This window comes from Vulpes vulpes, chromosome 2 (assembly GCF_048418805.1).
Source record: "Vulpes vulpes isolate BD-2025 chromosome 2, VulVul3, whole genome shotgun sequence".
Lineage (NCBI taxonomy): Eukaryota > Metazoa > Chordata > Mammalia > Carnivora > Canidae > Vulpes > Vulpes vulpes.
Genome location: NC_132781.1, coordinates 161,179,504 through 161,198,378, shown reverse-complemented (window position 1 = coordinate 161,198,378; position 18,875 = coordinate 161,179,504). Strand labels below are relative to the sequence as shown.

Here is an 18,875-nt window from a genome sequence, read left to right as displayed (position 1 = left end):
AAGAGCTAACGAGTGTCTTTGGTCCTCAGGCCTACTCGAATCTGGTACTTTGCCAACCGAAGCCCGCGAGGTCTAATTCAGACACAGCCTCACCGTCCCCTTCCCCTGGTTAAGACGTGAACACTCCCCGCTGGGGGGCAGCCAGAGACCCTCCTGACCTCGAGCTAGAGGAAGAGGGGGCTGCGGTGGGGCAGCATCAGACAGCTTGCACACTCCAAGCAAAGGCATCATGGGAGTTTATTTACAGAAAAGTCACAGCAACCAGGGCCCAGCAGGCTCCGGCCAGAAGACCCCAGGTATATACATATCTGACCCCTCAGCACCAGCGCCGTCCCCAGCCGAGCCCCTGCCAGAGGGACCCAGAGTCAGGCAGCGTGAAGGCAGTGGGCTCCGGTCCTCGCCAGGTGTCACAGGTCACCTGTGCAGTCCCTATGCTGGAGGAAGGACCTGCATCGGCCTTTAGTGCGGACTTCGAGGCGCGCGAGGACAGGCTGGACCCTGCAGGGCAGGCCACGGAGCACGGGACCCCCACAGGAGGCCCCTCCAGACCTGCCCAGGAGCTGGGCACGGAGCTGGTGTCCCAGGCCACGCCTGCCCATCATGTGGGGGGCTCCCCCAGTTTGCTGGTGGCACTTGTGATCCGCTTATTCTCTCGGAGGTTTCGAAGGCGGGCGTTGAGGCTGCCGATCTCCTCCACGTGGGCCTGGGGCACCCACCCCTTCTCGCCATCTGCCAGGCGGACCCCCTCCAGCCAGCCTAGGGGCACGCAGGCCAGGAGCAGCATCAGTGGCATCCAAGGGACACCAGGGCCAGCCTGCAAGGGAATGCCTAGGCCCTGACGCAAGCCTTGTCTGCACCCCTGGGCCCAAGGAGACCTCATCCCAGCATCCCAGCCCCAGGAAGGACCCTGCCTCTCGAAGCAGTCTTGTAGGTGAACTCCTGACCTGTTTTTCCCGGCACCCTCTAAGAAGGGTGTTTCCCACTCTCCCCTGTCAGTCACTGAATCTTTCCCAGAGCAGGAAGTTCCTCCTCTGGTCTAACTTGATTCCTACATGCTGTGGTTGATCAACACTTGCGTAATCTTTTCTTGTGACATCTTAGCCACTAGTTACCTCCTGCCCGCCCAAGACCCATGGGGGGGGGGGGGGGTAGGGAGCAGGAGCCTGCCCAGGAGGCTCCTCTCACCGTCGCTGGTTCGGGTCCTCACTGCCAGGATGTCAGTCTTCTCCAGAGTCAGCTCATCTGGCTGCAGAGCCTTGTATGTCCGGACACACTGCACCTGGGGGCGGTCTGACAGCCCAGGGGAGAGGGGGGGGTAATGGGGGGTGTGGAGGGGGAGGAGAAGGAAGTAAAGGGGTAGGAGGGTGGCTGCTGCTGCTGCTTAATTTTCTCTGCGCCTCCCTCGGCCCACCCTGGCCTCTCTCCTCTCTTGCCCTAAACACAAGCCCTGGGTGAATGCCGTCCCTCCCAGCTTGGGGGCTCTCACCTCCCCAGCTCAGTCCTGCACCCCGACGCTAACCTCCAAGCCAGTGTCCAGCCACCCCCAGGCACCCCCCACAACAGAAATGGCCCCTTCCCGTGCTCCTGTCACTACTCCAGGACTTCCTCTAATCCATCCTGCTCAACTGGGACAAGACTTCCATCAGTCCCCCAGCTGTAACCCTCCCAGGGCTTCCCACTCCTCCGAATAAAATCCAAAGTCCTCCCCACATTGCCTCCTGGCTTAGCCTCCCCCCACCCCCTACCCCTTGCTCCGGAAGCTCAGCAACACTGGCTGCCCTGCTGTTCCCCAAACACCCTGAGCTCCCTCCTGCCTCCGCGCCTTGGCACTGCCCGCCCTCCTTCCAGGAGTACTTTTGCCCAGATCTTTCCATGGCTGCCCCCTTCATCCTTCACAGGCCTTTCCTCTCTGGAGTGGGGTGGAGCTCACCCCACAGCCCCAACAGGACTCCTAGCCCAAGCCGGGGAAAACCACAGGCTTTGGGGCCAGACCTGGCTTGAATCCCAGCTCTGCTATCCCCTGGCTGGCTGACCTTGGGCCAGTTACTTAACACTCCTGAGCCTGTTTTTCCAGATGTGAATAAAAATGAGTCTACAGGCAGCCTGGGTGGCTCAGTGGTTTAGCGCCGCCTTCAGCCCAAGGCATGATCCCGGAGCCCGGGATCGAGTCCCAAGTCGGGCTCCCTGCATGGAGCCTGCTTCTCCCTCTGCCTGTGTGTGTGTCTCTCTCTGTGTCTCTCATGAATAAATAAATAAAATCTTTTTTTTTTTTTAAAAGGAGTCTACCTCACAGGGTTTTCATAAGGATTAAGTGAAATAAATGCATATAAAGCCCCTAACACTGGGCCTGACACATGGCAAGTACGAGTAGAAATGAGTTCCCTTCTTCTCCCTTCTGCAGCTTGGCCCTAGCCCCCCAGCTCAGAAACCCTTGACTGGTACCCAGGGTCCCTCTGACTGGGCAGCACTGGGGCGTAGTAGCTACACTCACACCCCAGAGAGAAGCCTCTGTGTCAACGGAGCTGCTCCCTCACCCCCCACCCCAACCCCAGGGCCACTTGGGTTCCTGCCCTCTGCGACTGAGGCAAAGGGGGAGACAGCCCGGGGGCACCATGGCACCAGGCCTGGAGAAAAGGGGGATGTGGGCCTAGAGGCGGGTGGGGGAGGCAGGCTGCTACCTTGGCCCTCGCTGAAGATCTCCTTATCCTCCTGGGAGCTGGAGGGGCGCATGGCTGAGATCCACCGCTGCTTCTCACTTCTAGGGAGGGGAGGCGGAGTTGTCACAACGCGCAAAGTGCAATCTCCCCGGGCCACAGTGGTGAAACGGCTGGGAGAATTGGGTATGATGTCCAGACTCAGGATACCCCCCCACCCAGGGCCCCACCCTACAGCCCTGTCCCCAAGCCGGGGCCCCACCCAGCTGTCTGCAGAAGAACAGAGCAGGCCCAGAAGCCCCTGGACGCCAGCTCCATCCGTGTCTTGCCTCATGCCACCCTCCTGCAGCCAGACTGGGAGGGCCTGTTGCCTGCCAAGGGGTCCCCTCGCCCCCCACCCTAGCCCCACTCACTCGGTCCGAGCCCTCAGCAGGAACTGGTGCTTCGCGTGTTGGCCATGGAGGAGCTGAAGGAGGAACACGTGGCCAGGGATGCCCTGGAGCTTCAGGCTCAGATCCTTCACCTGGAGCTCGGCCATCCTGGCGTGGACAAAGACGGCAAACTTCCCTAGCCTGTGGGGACCGGGGGAGGGGAGGTCAGCCTGGCTCCTGGCTCGTCCTCAGGCTCCCAACCCCACCCTCGGGACAGGTGAGTGCTGATCAGAAGGGTTGGCTGCCCCTCTGGCTCCCTCCCCAAGGAAACTTGGCTGCCCAAGGGCATCACCTCCCTAACAGCCATCGGAGTCCCACAAGGAATGGAGACAGCCACTCCTGCTGGTTCCCTGACCAAAGTAGAAGGTGACAAAAACTCGTCCCTATCCCCAGGGCGAGCTTTCAGGTTCTCTCTGAACCACGGCCCCCTCCTAGTCCCTGTTCTCAACAGCCAACGGGGAGCCCTCCCCACTGGATGAGAGAGACCCTTGCTGCTTACTGTCTGACTCTCTAACTGGTATGGAAGGAGAGCTCTGTCTCTCGTTCGTCATCCTCCCCAGGGCTTGACACCGCCTGGCCCATAATTCGGGTTCAATAAACACTTGCAGGAAGGATGGGTAGGTGGGTGGGTCAAGGATGTCCCACAGATTCCTTCTCAACCTGTCTAAGCAGAAGTCAGTAATTCCCACTCCAGACAGGATCCCCTCACTGTGCCCGTTCTGGGGAAGACTTCCTGAAGGTGCCCAGGAGGAAACTCAGCCATCGTTCCGGCCTCCTCCCTCCCTCTCCATACACAGCCAGCCAGCAGCTCCATCCTACAAACGAACGAACTCCCTGTCGTCCCTGGAGTCCGCTTCCCACAAGCCCCGAACACTTCAGGAGCACCTACTCTCACCTGGGCAACTGCATCTGGTCTCTCCCCTTCCAGTCCATCCTCCAAACTAGACAGGAGTAAAATGTCACTCGTCTGCCTAACTCCCCATGCTCCCCATGGCCCCCAGAAAGCCCAGCCTCCGTACCATGACTTTCAACCACCCAACTTCCTTCTCTGCCCTTCCCCTCTACAAATCCAACCATATTAGGCTCCATCATCTCCCAGACACACTCTGCTGTTGTATCCTACTGTGACTTCGCTATATCCTCCCAAACTCCAAATTATCCTTCAAAACTGAGCTCAAATGTCCCTTCCTATTTGAAGCTTTACTGATGGGGCAGCCCCGGTGGTGCAGCGGTTTAGCGCCGCCTGCAGCCTACGGCGTGATCCTGAAGACCCGGGATCCAGTCCCACGTCAGGCTCTCTTGAATGGTGCCTGCTTCTCCCTCTCCCTGTGTCTCTGCCTCTCTCTCTCTCTCTCTCTCTCTATGAATAAATAAATAAAAATCTTAAAAAAAATGAAGCTTTATTGATCCTCATACCAGGGAATACTACAGTAGGAGAGCACCTTTCCATCAAAACCCTGACCACGTGGTTATCAGGATGTATTTTTATTGTTCTGAGAGCACCTATGGGCACCCATCAGAGCGCTAGCACCCATCGGGGCCCGGTAGAGAATAGCAGTTCAGTGACACTTTAGTGAATGAAGGAATAAATCAGGAATGAACCCTTCCCATAGTATAAGAAGCCCATTCTTCACCACGTCCAGCCTTAAGGCTTACCTACTCAGAAAGTCTTCCCCCTCATCCCAAACTGATAATAGTTACAGCTAATAGTGACTGGGTGTTCAGTGTGTGCCAGGCACTGTGCTAAGCTCTTTCCATGTATTATTATCAGACTGAGTCTCCCTACATGATAGTCTCTATCTTACAGATGGAAGATAGGATAATACAGTGGTTAAGAGCCTGGGATCAGACATCAGACAGAACCGGCCTCCTGGCTTCTGCACTTGCTAGATCCGTGATCTTGAGAATAACGAGGGGGCCTACTGTCCAGGGAGATATTTAGAAGAATGAAGAGAATAATCCACACGGCATGCCTGGCACAGAATAGGCGCTCAGTAAGTGTTGGCCACTAGCCTTATGAGTCAGGGCGGAGCCGGGACTCCCAGATTGTGCTCTTGATCTCTGCTCTATTTGGCTAAGGCTCAGACCAGCATCAAGTCCTCTGCATACTGTCCAGCCCTTGGTTCTCAGGTCTGGAAAATGGACTAGCCTCACACCTCTGCCTTCTCTGGGGGAGCCTGTGAAGCTCAGGGTGCCCCAGCAGCACAGTCCGGCACAAACAGGGGCTCTCGGGGCCAGTGATGGACCGTTTGTGAGCTCCATGGTGGAGAAGAAGGGACCTGGCTCCCATCTACTCCCCACCCCCTACCCTGCCCAGACTCACTCCTTCCGCCGGGAGAGCAGCAAGCAGTCATTGAAAAGGTGCAGGTAGACGGCCTTGCTGGACAGCTTCAGCTTGGCAGGGGGCGCTGCGGGCAGTGGGGCCAGCTCCACCAGTTCCCCATGCCGAACCAGCCAGCGGGCCTGCGAGATGAGGGGGAAGATCTGGAAGGATGGAGGAGGCAAAGGGGAGGGCAGGTCAGGCCTGGGACAGCAGAGCAGAGAGCACAGACCCAGGGCGGGGGGGGGGGGGGGGGGGGGGGTTGGGTGGGGAGTGATCGGGGATAGGCTGAGAGGAGCTGGCCTGCGGTGCCCAGGGAAGGAGGGAACAAGCTGCCCCTTTGTGGATCCCATCCTGCCAGCTGCAGGCATGCACCTTGCCCTCAAAGTGGATCTTCTTGCTCAGGTGGATGAGCTCCTCTGTCCTCTTCATGGACTGCACGCTGGCGTTGCATTCTTGCACCAGCTGGGGAGGCCGTGGGTGGGTCACCTCCTGCAGCCCCCCAACCCCAGCTCGCAGAGCCTAGCCTCAGGCTCCCACCTGGGGCTCATTTGGAGATATGTCAGGGTTCTGGGGAGGCCCCGGGGAGCTGAGCTCACCTCCTTGAGGGCATCGAAGGCCTTGGTGGCCACATCTTCGTCTTCAGAGCCCTGTGCTGTCCGCTTCAGGATGTTCTGGAGGGTGAGGTCAGTGCAATGAGGCAGGCCGAGCCCTCCACCCATCACCCTGCCCACCCATGGGTACTCAGAAGGGGCTGTGGAGGGCACAGCACCATTTCCCTCGTGCAGCCCTCACTGCAGCCCGGTGCCCTCCAGGTACCTCCACCAGCATCTTGAGGCGGGTGATCCTCTGAAATGGCAAGATAAGGAAGGAGGTGAGGGGCAGACGTTGGCATACAGGAGACTCCTCCAGGCGAGCCAGGATGCCAGGGAACTTGGGGTTCTCCAGGCTGGAAGATGGGGAGGAGCCTGGGGTCACAGATGGGTTTGTAGATCCCATGAACTGCCAGGATTCATGACCCCAGCCACCCTCTTGGTTTTCTGGGTGCCTTCTCAGTACATCCTCCTTGCCCCTTGGGGTTGGGTCTAACCCTATGCTGGTCAGAGAGCCCTGTTCAGGAACCATTCCCCTCCCAGGTCACCCTTCTTCACCCAGTCCTCTGTGCCCACTCCCGCCTAAGCCTCCTCTATCCTCCCCTCCCCTTCAGAGCCTCCAGCCCTACAGCAGGCGCTGGTAGGTGCGCTCCTGGTAGGCCTGGTTGGTGACGTAGGGCAGGTACACTCGGCGGAAGGCTGGACAGTGGTGCAACACAATGTCACACACGCTGAAACGCAGGACATCTGCCTCTAGCCGCTGCTCCAGGTCCTGCAGGAACCTGAGGGGTCCAGCGAGGGGTCAGGGTCAGGGCAAGCAGAGACCCCAGACCTGGGAGACCCGCCAATCACAGGCCTTGTCCCCGCCCCCCTGCACCTGCCGCTCCCTCACCTCTCGCTGGTGCTCTTGACCTCGGGCAGTTTGGAGAACAGCCACTGCTTGTCCTGCACCCCCAGACATTCGCTCAGCTCAGCAGAGCCCAAGAAGTGGCCCACGGCCACGGACAGGCTGTGGATGTATGAGGCCTCGGATGTGATCAGCTCAAACTTGGCCTGAGTGAGGGTGGACGCGGGGTTGAAGAGGGCCGTACCGGCCCACCCCGGACACTGTGGCCTCGCTGACCACCCGCCCTCCCGACCCGGTCACTCCTCCCCTCCCCCTGCTGCCCAAGCCCTGGACACCACACCCCCTCGTCCGCCCCCTTCTCTGGCCCCACCTCCGATGGCCTGGTGCCTGGCGGGTCTAGGGGACCACGTCCGGCCGCGCGCAACTGTTCAAGCTCAGCTGAAGACCTTGCTTGAGCCTCTAGCTCCACCCGCACCCCCAGCGCCCTCGGTCCCTCGCCCACCTCGCGTTTTCTCTCCGCAGGGCTCGGCGGCTCCGCGTCCTCGCGGACCCAGCCTGACCCCGCCCCGGGCCCGCCCCCGTCCAGCCGCCGCCGGCGCCTTGCGCCGCACCCTCCCGTCCCCCTAGCAGCCACCCCACCTTGCCAGGTCCCGGCACCCCCCTTCCGCAGGGACGGCCCCGCTCTCCCCGCGGGGTCCCACGCCCACCCCCGGGGATGGGAGGTCCCTTGGCCCCGCCCCTCGAGGCCCCGCCCCTCGAGGCCCCGCCCTCCCGCGGGGTCCCACGCCCACCCCCGGGGATGGGAGGTCCCTTGGCCCCGCCCCTCGAGGCCCCGCCCCTCGAGGCCCCGCCCTCCCGCGGGGTCCCACGCCCACCCCCGGGGATGGGAGGTCCCTTGGCCCCGCCCCTCGAGGCCCCGCCCTCCCGCGGGGTCCCACGCCCACCCCCGGGGATGGGAGGTCCCTTGGCCCCGCCCCTCGAGACCCCGCCCCCTCGAGGCCCCCCCCCCGCCCACCTCCTGCAGCTTGCAGTCGCGCAGGCTCAGCGTGGCCAGGACGCCGCTGCCGCGCACGTCGGGGATGTCCTGCCACAGCGAGAAGGTGGAGCCTCGCGCCGAGCGCTGCGCCCGGAAGGAGCTGCTCGGGGAGAGGTTGGCGCGCGGCGGCCCGGGCCCCTCCTCCGCGCCCTCCGCCTCGTCCCCCGGGCCCTCCTCCTCGCGCTGCTGCCGCCGCAGTTCGCGGGCGCTGGCCACGTCGCTGTATTCCTGGTAGAGGACCGCTGGGCGGGGAGAGGGGCGGGGAGGGCGTGGGCGCCGCGGCCCGGCTCCGCGAGAGCCCGCCCCCCTGACCGAGCCGTCGGGCGGAGGCGCGGGGAGCGGGAGCGCGACCCCCTCGTGCACGCACCCCCACTCCCGCTCCCTGCAGAGGCGCGGCTGGCGCTCCCACTGCGCGCTGGCTACTGTGCTGGCCCGCGAGGCTCAGCTCTCTCTCTCTCGCTCTCTCTCTCGCTCTCTCTCTCTCGCTCTCGCCCCCAGCCCCTTCCTCCCACGTACTGTTAAGGAGAAACCGAGACTGGCGCCGCTCGCTGGCGCTCCCGGAGTCCAGCGCCTGCTCCTCCTGCGTGTCCAGCCTACGGAAGGGGCAGCGTCAGGGCCCCTCTTCGCCCGCACCCCCCCCCCGCCCCCGCTCCTCCTCCGACGACTGCGGGGTGGGAGACAGTACCTGGGCTCCGGCCAGCCGCTCTGGCCCGTGCTCGGGTCAACAGGCGCGGGCATCGCCAAGCCGTCCAGCCTCATCTCTCCGCGGCGCCACTCCCTTCCAGATGCTTTTCCTGGAGAGGGTGAGAGTTGAGGGTGGGTGTCTCCCAGAATGATGCTGGGCACTGGGGTGCCACACTGCAGCTGCCAAGCACCCAGTCTCAGGGGTGGGTCGTGCCCCATGGTGCATCTGGCGGGTGGCCTGCTCTTAGGGTCCCCCGGGGAGAAGCTGGTACCTTCCCGAGCTATGCCAGTGCCGGACCCCGGGGTCAGCACCCTGGCTGCTGAGTTTCGCCCCAGGCGCAGGGAAGAGTGCAGCCGGGTCATCAGCTCAGAGGCTGAGAAGCGCCTCCGCTCAGGCCCCTCCAGGCCGACTCGGGAGGGCGCAGACAGCTCCAGGGCCCTGGGCTCCTCTGTGCTCAGGGCCTGCTCTGTTGCCTGGCCAGGCTCCAGGAAGACAGTGTGGGCTTCAGCGCTGCCAGGGAGCTCTTCCCGCTGATAGACCCGCATCTTGCGCCCTATGGGGACGTGGGGTGAGAGCAGAGGCTGGCATGCATCCACTGGGCGCCCTCCCCACTCCTCCCTGCTGCTACCCTGTGGCCCTGGGCATCTGAGGGAAAGGTCAGTGTTTTTGCCAGGATCTGGTCCCCACCCCCCACCCCCAATGGGATCAACAAGAGGGGCAGTAGAGAGAGCACAGTGCCTGGTTGCAGTGGGCAAAGGGCCAAGGAGCCCAGGACAGCCACTCATTTGCTGTATAACCTCCAAGTCACTTGTCCTCTTTGAGCTCAGGTTCTCTTATTACTAAAATCTACCACTTGTTCTGCTTGTTTGGGGGAATCCTGGGGCTTAAGAGTCTTAAAAGAGCCACCCAACTTCTCCCCTATCTGCCCCACTGGGCCACCACCCCCCCACCCAGAGTGACTCACAGGCTGACTTCTTCTCTGAGCCATGACTGGCCCGGCGCTGTGGCTGTGGGTGCTGGGGACTCCAGGGTCCCTCCAGAGCTGGGGGCTGGGCACTAGGACAGTGTGGCCAGCTGCCAGCCCTGCTGGGCCGCATCCCCCCACTGGTGCAGATCTCCGTGTCTGGGACTCTCGGGGATGGTGGCCATAGCAGCCCTTGGAGAGGAGGAGGGGTCCCCAGGGACCAGCGGCTGCCAGGAGCCCGCAGCTCCTCTGGGGTGACAGGGAAGAGATCCAGACACAGAGGACTCGGAGGCTGCAGGGTGGGCAACTCTGCAAAGGACAGACTCTCCTGCTGGCACACAGCTACTGGGCGGCGGGCAGTGCCACGTGGCCCAGCCAGGTGGGACTGGAGGGTGGCAGGTGGCCCACAGTCCATTCCTCCTTTGCTCTGCCACCCACCTGGGCCTGCAGGAGAAAAGGTATGAGAGGCAGACACGGAACAGCAGGGCTGGCCAGCAAGCCATCTTTGACTTGGAGGCCTGGACCAACTCTTGTGTACACGTATGTACAACATCTGTACGAGCACACTTACACACCTAATTGCACCGTAATAGCTAACACTTAGGGGCACCTGGGTGGCTCAGTAGTTGAGTTCAGGTCGTGATCCCGGGGTCCTGGGACCGAGTCCCACATCAGGCTCCCTATGGGGAGCCTGCTTCTCCCTCTGCCTATGTCTCTGCCTCTCTTTCTGTGTGTCTCTCATGAATAAATACATAATATCTTAAAAAAAAAAAAAAAAAACACACTGGGCAGCCCCGGTGGCTCAGTGGTTTAGTGCCGCCTTCGGCCCAGGGCCTGATCCTGGAGACCAGGGATCGAGTCCCACGTTGGGCTCCCTGCGTGGAGCCTGCTTCTCTTCTCCGTCTCTCTCACTCTCTCTGTCTCGAATAAATAAATAAAATCTTAAAAAAAAAAATACACTTACTTGGCACTTACTGAATGGCAGGCCAAGTACTTTCTATATATTATTTCATTTAATCCTCACAACCCTGAGTTGATGCCACTTTTTAATCCCCATTTTATAGGTGAGGAAGGTGAGACATATGGGGGAGCCAAGATTCAAGCCCAGGCAGTCTGGCTTCTGAGTCTGCGCTTTAACCACCTCGTGCATTTTTAACTCACTGACCTATGACCAGACACACATACATACACTGTCACACAATCCACGTATGTTCCATGTACCTGCACACACGTTCTCTTCCGAGTACACACATGGACGTACACGCTTTCATAGGTACTCAGACACTTCCAATTCACAGGCTCACGCATTCACACACTTTTTACACAACTACATATATTCACACTCTCTCATACGCACATACACGCGGACCCATCAGATGTTTATGTACCCACTCGAGCTTTCTCCTGCTCCTGTCTGCACGCACACACCGAGGTACAAACACACAGGCCCAGAAGTCCTTGCTTTGGTGTTACCCAACCTCCTCTCCCAGGCCCAGAGCAGCAGCCCTCGGCGCTGAGTGGTGCCCACACCCTGCCAAGCTGGCTGGGAGGGTCACAGACTGGCAGGCGGGCCACCACCCAGATCTGGCTGGGCCCTCCCGGGACAAGGGCAGGGAGATGTCCTGGCTCCCCAGCCTGGGGCGAGAGAGGGGCTCTTCCCTGCCCCAGCTCCCAGCCCCGGGGTCAGCTTGACCAGGTCCTCTCCGGGCAGGAAGTCATCCCCAAGGAGTCTGCTGGAGCCTCAGGACAGGCCTAATGATAGAGGGATCTGAGCCCCCACAGCCCTTCCCCTGGGGCCCTCCCCTGGCCGCCCTCCTGCACCCCTCACCTCTCCAGCTGAAGGCCGCTGCCGATGTTGTTCTGCTCCGGCAGGGGAAGCCCTCTCTCTGCCCAGCTGGCTGGGGAAGATCCCACCCAGACAAAGAGTTTGATTCATCAAACCCTGTGGTGAGGCAAGCGGGAGGGAGGGAGGGAGCGCGCAGCGGGCTGGGCGGGGGCCTACCCTAGCCTGGCCTCACTGTGGGCAGGCAGGGCAGCAAGGACCCCCCCCCCCCCCAGAGGCTCCTCAGGCCAGAGGAGCAGTGCCCCGCCTGACAGGGCGAGGAGACCCAGGGGACAGAGACAGAGAGAGAGACCCAGAGACACAGAGCCCCCTTAGGGAACATCTCAGAACAGAGACCCCAAAACACTCAAACCCAAAAAACCACAGACTCTGAGACACTCAGGGACCCACAGAAACAGAGACACTGTAAATTTCACAGGCCAGATACTCAGAGACAGATGCGAAGCCCAGAAAAACCCAGGGAGACAGATGGACAAACGTTTTGTGGCCGGCAGGGTTGCCGGTCTAGTGAGGGAGCTAAAAATGAAAACAGTTACAATCTGGGTTGGCAGGAGCCAAGCCGGAGGAACCATCAGTGCTGGGCTCAACTGGACCCGAGCATTCCAGGACGGCTGCCTGGAGGAAGTAATGACTAACTGTTCAGGCTGCAACACCCAGGGGCCCAGTAAACATCGACTGGGAGAAAATCTTGACCTGAGAGGAACAGTGACAGCGTCAGTGACCGTGGGAGGGAGGGATGGAGGAGAGGACCCGGAGGGGGACCTTTCTACCTGCGCAGGCACCCAACAGCTCCTCTGCTCTCTTCAGCCCCTCCCTGGGGCGGGGTGGGGGTGCTCCCAAGAGCCAGTTACCCTGCCGGGCCCTCCCCGCAGGGACAGCTTTAGCGCGTACCTTAAACCTCTGTCCATCTGAGCACGTCTCTATCTCCTCGTCTGATAAATAGGCTAGTCATAGCAGCTTTAAAGCACTAATACGAGAATTAATGATAGCACATGTAAGGCGCCTAGCACGCAGTGGGAGCTCTGTAGTTGATAGTCATTCAACGGAGTATTAGCCTTTCTCTAGCCAGGCAGGTGGCTTGGGCCATCACACAGATGGGGAAACTGAGTCACTGAGAATGAGCCCCACCCTTCTTTGAAGAAGCATGTGGAAAGAGACATGAGACCACTGCCTGCCCAAGAAGTCTCTTCCTCTCCAGGAATCTGCAACCCTCAACATGGAAATCCTACTTGCTTCGGTGGGGACGCATGTGCGAGAATACACACATGCCTCTGCTCCCTCGCATTCTGGGACATCCTCGCCCCTTGGATTCTAGAAGCCCCTGGAGCACACCCCCTCCCCCAACACACACACACACCCTTCTGTGTTACAGGGATAAATGAGCAAAAACATGGAGGCCTTGGGGCAGGAGCACCCCCTATTAAAGGCTTAGAGGAGAAGCCTGGGTGAATGTCGGGGGAAGGCGGTAGAAGGCTTTCTGGAGGGAGGAGGCTGGAGGCAGGTTCCTAGGGGGAAAGTCAGGAATGAGTCAACCTCCACCTCTGTTCAGACCAAAGAGCAACGGGAATGACCCCTCTAGCTTGGATACCCTCTAGCTTCCAAAGATGTGGCCCACTTAACCTCAGTGCTGGGGACCAAGGAGGGGTAGAGCTGTGTTCATATTGTGTGCAGCTCATCTCTGCTAGAGAGAGAAAAAAAAAAAAAGGAAAAAGCCTCAGGAAGAGAACTGGCCCCAAATAGCAGGGACATTCCCTGCCCCAGACATGACCACCGGATACTCTAGGGCCAAGGATCATTCTGGAACTCACAGGTGAAAACCTTTGCCAAGGTTCAAGTCGAGCGTTGACACTACCAGCTATGGGGCCTTAGGAGAGTCACAGCCTGTTCTTGGGCCTCAGTGTCCCCATCCGTAAAGTGGCACATAAGGTCCCTCCTGGCTGCCCCCTCTAGGAAATCTGTGTCATCTGCAAGCAGATAAGGATGGGCAGGGGCCCAGGAGGGTCCCATTCAGTGGACACTGCTAGTCACAGGGACAATGGGCCCACTTGGCAAGGCTGGCAGAGAGGGTCTCTGGGTACTACTATGGTTTAGGGAGAGCACCTCTGGCTTCCTGCACCCAGGATTTCCCTGCCCCCTCCCTGATCCCCCTTGCCCCATGCCCAGAGAAGGAAGGCCCTGCCATGGCCCCTGTGCCCCTTAAGGGACAAAGCTAAGTGGAAGGTCAAGACTGGAAAGGGGATCCAGGCCAAACAGGCTGTTGAACCCCAGGAGGCCATAAGTGGGTGGGAGCCAGGATCAGAGGCCAGGCAGGCAGCACAAAGGACTCACTCTGGGAAGACTGGCGGGAGGAGGATGGGACTGCTGGCAGCAGGGTGGGGCCCTACCTCAGCCAGGGAGCTCCGTCCGGCCTCCGACACGGTCCAGGGCTCCAGACCACCTGGGGGCTCTGGGGTTGTAGCCCGGTTCTCAGGGGGCGATGTCAGCATGGCCCCTGAGCCGGGCAGTGCAGGATCCCGGGTATTGTGTGGGGCAGGGAGGGGGGAGGCGAAGGCGGAGGGAACCTCGCAGGCGGGCAGGCGGCTGTCTCAACGTGCCTGCTCCCCGCCCCCCTTCCCCAGAACCGGTTTGGCCAGTCTGGGGTACAAGAGGGGGGCTGGAACAATGGGAGTCCTATGCCCAGGAGAGGCTCTGAAGGACCCCAGACCGATATCCTAAAGATGGGGGAAGCACTGCTCTTCCACGCTGGAAACAGGTCACCCCTCTTCTGAAGGGGTGAGATTGCTGGGGGAGGAGAGGCTTCACAGAGAACCTCCCAAGCCTTGGACTCCTCAGGGACCCTGAGAACGCTGCAGTTGGCTGACCCCTCTCTGAGCTGGCTACGGCACCTATAAAATGGGAATGCTCATCTCTATGGTGGGGGGATGGAAATCGCGAAGGACGGTAGTGTGGTGCATCCAGGACCTTCCCGGCAGGCCCTTCCAGCATCACTGCTCTCAGGAATGACCCAGCCTTGCCACCTCCAATGGCCTCCTCCACCAGGAAGCCTTCCCTGACTCTAGTCCACACCAAATGAGCCCTTACTAAACCAACAGCCCAAGTAGAAGCAGCCTCCAGTAAGGAAGCAGCAGCAAGCCTACAGTCTTCCCAAGCCCATGAGAGGGAAAGCTGTTCTCTTCCTAATGCTACCTGCCATTTATCTGAGCACTGCGTAATTGCCAGACACTTAGTATTAATATCACTATGTACGCAAATACCAATACTCACGTTGCTAGTAACTTATTGTACACTATGCGCCAGGCACTGTTGTGAGCACTCCACACCTGCTTACGGGTTTCCCCCACTACTCAAAAGTCGAGTGTTCCTGCGAAAGCTTTCCTAAACCAAAAATGGCATAAAATAAAGAAGCAATGACCATTAGTGTATACGGAAGAATGTCTTTAGCACTCCCATACCCCAAAAATAAGCTCTCTCGGGCTTTGCTAATACTTTTGGATACATCTCACTAACAGATGCACAAAATAAATCTAGAAAAAGCACAGATGCTCCTGGACACAGTTCAAAGCTCTGGTGGCTTGATGCAAAGATGCTGAGTGCTGTGCCAGGGAAAAGCTTGGTGGGGCAAGCTCTCTACTCAGGGTGTGTGCTGCCTTTATACAGGATCACTGCAAAACAAACATTAAACGCTATTTTCATCTTTTTCCATAAAAGCAAAAATTCTTTTTAGATTTCTCCCGGTTAGTAGCGAAAACAGGTACTAATATAGGTCTTCAGTGAAAGCCACGGGGTGTAACACAAACTTTTGAAAAGCAGGAGATACGTACTCATTCAGTCTTCAGTCTCCTCCAGGACTCTGTTACTGCCCCCACTTATCAGATGAGGACATGAGGCTTGGACATGTTAAATCGGGAATTATCTCATTCAATCTCTCGTGAGCTCTGTGAAGTCTGTTTTACAGATATGAAACAGGTCCAAGGGATTAAAGGTCATACAGCTAACAGGGGACGGAACTAATATTCAAACCCAGGTCTCTGACTCAACCACCAACCTGTGTCCCTAACCACTGTCCAGGACTTCGTCACCAGGCTTTTGGGAGGATCTGGTGAAAAGTGTGTAAACATCCTTTGGGAGGTGTCTCAGCTCTCCTGACTAACCCTTTTACTATTATTCATACACTGCAGGCCTCTATGAGCATATGGGGCAGGTGTCCAGGGCCCAGATCCCAGTGAAGTCTCCCCCATCAACTGGGAACCTTTCAGTACTGAGTGATCGGGGTCCCTCCACTCCCTTGGCCTCCAGATCATCCCTACATAATAAAGAGACGCTGCGCAGCGTGTGTGGAAACCGGGTGTCCGTGGAGAGGTGGCACGCTGGGCAGGAGAGGGAGGTTTATTGCCAGCACTGCACATAGAGCAGGAGACGGGGACAGGGAGCGGGACGCAATGCAAGGCCGGTGGAGTTCGGAGAGCTCTAATCCTCTTCCCAGTTCTGAGGCCGACCTTGGGGCCGCTGGCCAAGGTACTGCCCAAACCCCGGACCAGAAGCAGAGGACCCTAAATGGAGGAAGCATCTGGGGAACCTAGAGTTCTTGAAGGGCGGTCCCGCCTCGCTCGCCCCTGGTCCTGGGCTCTGGGGACGGCCCCCCTGCTGCAGAGGACGGAAAGCAGGGCTTGGGCAGGCTGAAAAGGCTGGTCCCCAAGAGCAGAGGGGGCTCCAGCGCGGGGGAAGGTGAGAGAAGGGGCGGGGCTTTGGCGGGGGCGGGGCTTGGCGGGGCGGGGCCAGGCAAGCCGGCCGATTCTCCTGGGAGAGGCCAGCGCAGACGGCGGGGCGCGAGGGGCGGAGCCAAGTCCTGGGGGCGTGGCCAGGGGCGTGGCCAGGGGCGTGGCCAGGGGCGTGGCCAGGGTCCGTTAGCCGAGCGGACCTGCAGCAGCGCCTCCCGGGAGTCCGCAGGCTCCCGCCTTATTTTGGAACTGAGGCACCAGCCAGGCGCGGAGGCGCACGGAGAACAGCACCTGCTGGGGGCAAGGGGGAGCCAAAGAGAGCAGGAGTCCCTCGGCTACCTCCATTTACGGAGCGCTTACGAAATGCAAGGCACCACTCTGAGCTTTCCGGGCTATTAATTCACTTAATCCTCGCAACAACGCTAGGAGGTGAGTACAGTTACTACCCCTGTTTTGCAGGCGAAGAGACTGAGGCGTAAAAAGCTGTTGTCATTTGCCCAAAGACACAGAGGTATCATTCGAAACCCGTAGCAACACTAGGGCCCCTGGTAGAGGCAGGGCTGGAGGAAGGATCCTGAGCAAAGCCGGGGGGAGCCTGCCTTCCCTCTTTCCTCTAGGTCTGTTGCTTAAAGATAATAGTAATAGTGGTGCTATTGATTTATTGAGCACCTGCAATGTTCTGGACACTTGTGCGAGTGGTTGACATCCAATCTCCATAACGCTCCTAGGAAGTAGATCCTACTCTAGAGCATACCCCCCCCCCCGCCCCGTTTACAGCGGGTCGGCGGCAGCGCTTGAACTTGAACCCAGGCCTGTCGCACACACGAGGAGCTGAGCCCACCTCGAAGGTGCTGATGAAGCCCAGATGCACGGCCACCAGCTTCCAGTGGAAGAGGGTGAGGTTCCCCTGTGGGTCGCCAAAGGCCGCGTACCTGAGCGGAGGCTCCCCGCCCCGCCCCTGCAGCTGTACGCCCACCCCCCGCCCGCCCCCCCAGCTGAGACGCTGCGCAGACTCAACCTCCCCGCCTCCCCGCTGGCACCGCCCCACCCTCCGCCTCCAGATCCAGCACCCAGCACCCCGCCCCCCCGCCAGGACCCGCTGGCCCGCAGGCTCTGCTCTCTGCCCATTAGACAGGCCCAGACCCTCGGCCTCAACGCTCCCACTTGCCGGTCCTGCGCAAGGTAGCCTGGAGGTGTGGGCGCAGGTGTGAGGCAGACAAAGCTGTACCAGTGTTCGTACTGGTCCATCAGGCGCATTAAGTCCAAGGTGAAAGTGAGGAGGAAAGCCTGCAGGGCCAGAGGGACTCCGAGGTCCTGTCTCCCAACTACCTCCACCTGGGTCCAAACCCAGGATGAGCCTGCACCCAGAATCCTAGCACTCTGTTTCTATTTCCCTATCTCTGACCCTGGAATTCAGCTCCCATTTCCCTATTCCTAAGCCACATTTCCTGGTCTCTGATCTCTATTTCCCCCCTCTGAGCCCGTATGCCCCTCCTTTGCCCCATGCTCACATTCACAATGACCAGAAGGTGGGCCATGGCCTCAAGCAAAAGCAGCCAGATTGCAATGCCCTGTGCCGGCTCCACCACTGGCCTCCAATATTCTCCCACGAATCTGTGGGTGTCCTGTCGGATCTCCGCCCAGTCGTTGTTGAGCATAGCAAACAGGGGTGCCAGAGCAAGGGTCCAAAGCCCCCTCACCATGACGAGGATGACTGCAGAGCTGGTGAATAGGTGAGGAAGGCAGGTACAATTGGGGAAGTAGGACTCCTTCAAGCCTGTCACTGGGTTCTAGGCCATCTGTGGGCCCAGAGTGGCAACCCTGGACATGCACGCTCCTGTTTGAAGAGGCAACAGATGTGCCCCCTGGGGCCCAAGAAGCTGAGTGTCACGACTCTGGGGTGAGAGGAGCCCCCCATCTTTTTCTGCCTGCGCAGGGAGCTCTAGAAGTACCAGAATGAGGTCCCAATCATTTTTGTTTCTGCAGGGCTTTTCCCCCCAAGGGCCTGGCTAAGAGCCTGTGGATGGCTGGGTGCACAGATGGGAAGGTAAACAGAAATGGAAACAACAAATGGACACACTGTGGGAGAGGGATAGACTGATAGACGGGTGGGTAGTAGATGGACAGATGGATGGATAAACCAGACAGGCAAACAACTGGCAAATCTCTATAAGTGGGCGCACAAGTGGGTGAGTAGAAGGGCAGATGGGTAGGTAGATGGATGGATGGCTAAGTGGATGAGCAGATGAAAGCATGATGGGACGACAGGACGGATGGATGAAGAGATAATGGGTAATGGATACTGTATTAGTTTATTCAATAACTGTTGACTAGGGCATCTGGGTGGCTCAGACAATTGAGTGTCTGATTCTTGGTTTTGGCTCACGTCATGATTTCAGGGTCGTGGGACCAAGCCCCACATCGGGTTCTGCACTCACTACAGGGTCTGCTTGAGATTCCCCCTTTCCCCCCACCCACTCTCTCTCTCTAAAATAAATCTTAAAAAAAAAAAAAAAGCCCTAGTAGTAACTGATTGCATACTATTCTACAGTGGATACTGGATATGATATGGTGAACACCTGGAGGAGACCCAAACCCTGATGGAATTACAGTCTAGGGATCCCTGGGTGGCTCAGCGGTTTGGCACCTGCCTTCGGCTCAGGGCCTGATCCTGGAGACCCGAGATCGAGTCCCATGTCAGGCTCCCTGCATGGAGCCTGCTTCTTCCTCTGCCTGTCTCTCTGCCTCTCTCTCTCTCTCTCTCTCTCTCTCTCTCTGTGTGTG

General features: G+C 59.2%; 1 protein-coding gene across 2 annotated transcripts; it reads right to left on the bottom strand.

Annotated features, from left to right (window-relative positions):
* Positions 1–218: 218 nt before the first annotated feature.
* Positions 219–13,971, bottom strand: ARHGEF19 (Rho guanine nucleotide exchange factor 19). Of its 2 annotated transcripts, XM_026011984.2 has the most exons (17): positions 13,758–13,971; positions 11,359–11,428; positions 9,531–9,974; positions 8,838–9,119; positions 8,567–8,675; positions 8,398–8,474; positions 7,861–8,123; positions 6,891–7,051; positions 6,628–6,780; positions 6,225–6,354; positions 6,005–6,079; positions 5,781–5,870; positions 5,409–5,569; positions 3,068–3,226; positions 2,679–2,758; positions 1,186–1,290; positions 219–756 (listed from the first exon to the last, which is right to left on the bottom strand). In XM_026011984.2, the coding sequence occupies exons 1-17, from the start codon at positions 13,857–13,859 to the stop codon at positions 599–601; spliced, it is 2,619 nt and encodes an 872-aa protein (XP_025867769.1). In that variant the 5' UTR covers positions 13,860–13,971; the 3' UTR covers positions 219–598. The 2 variants fall into 2 exon arrangements, with proteins under 2 accessions (XP_025867769.1, XP_025867774.1); XM_026011989.2 differs by lacking the exon at positions 11,359–11,428 and having other exon boundaries at positions 13,758–13,870.
* Positions 13,972–18,875: the final 4,904 nt, after the last annotated feature.

Bases quoted from the DNA above. Each gene is read 5' to 3' on its own strand.
- ARHGEF19 (XM_026011984.2), bottom strand. From the start codon at position 13,859: ATGCTGACATCGCCCCCTGAGAACCGGGCTACAACCCCAGAGCCCCCA. The intron at 11,429-13,757 runs GTAGGGCCCCAC...GATCTTCCCCAG, and splicing joins GACGGAGCTCCCTGGCTGAG to CCAGCTGGGCAGAGAGAGGG. The intron at 6,781-6,890 runs GTGAGGGAGCGG...TGGACCCCTCAG, and splicing joins GTCAAGAGCACCAGCGAGAG to GTTCCTGCAGGACCTGGAGC.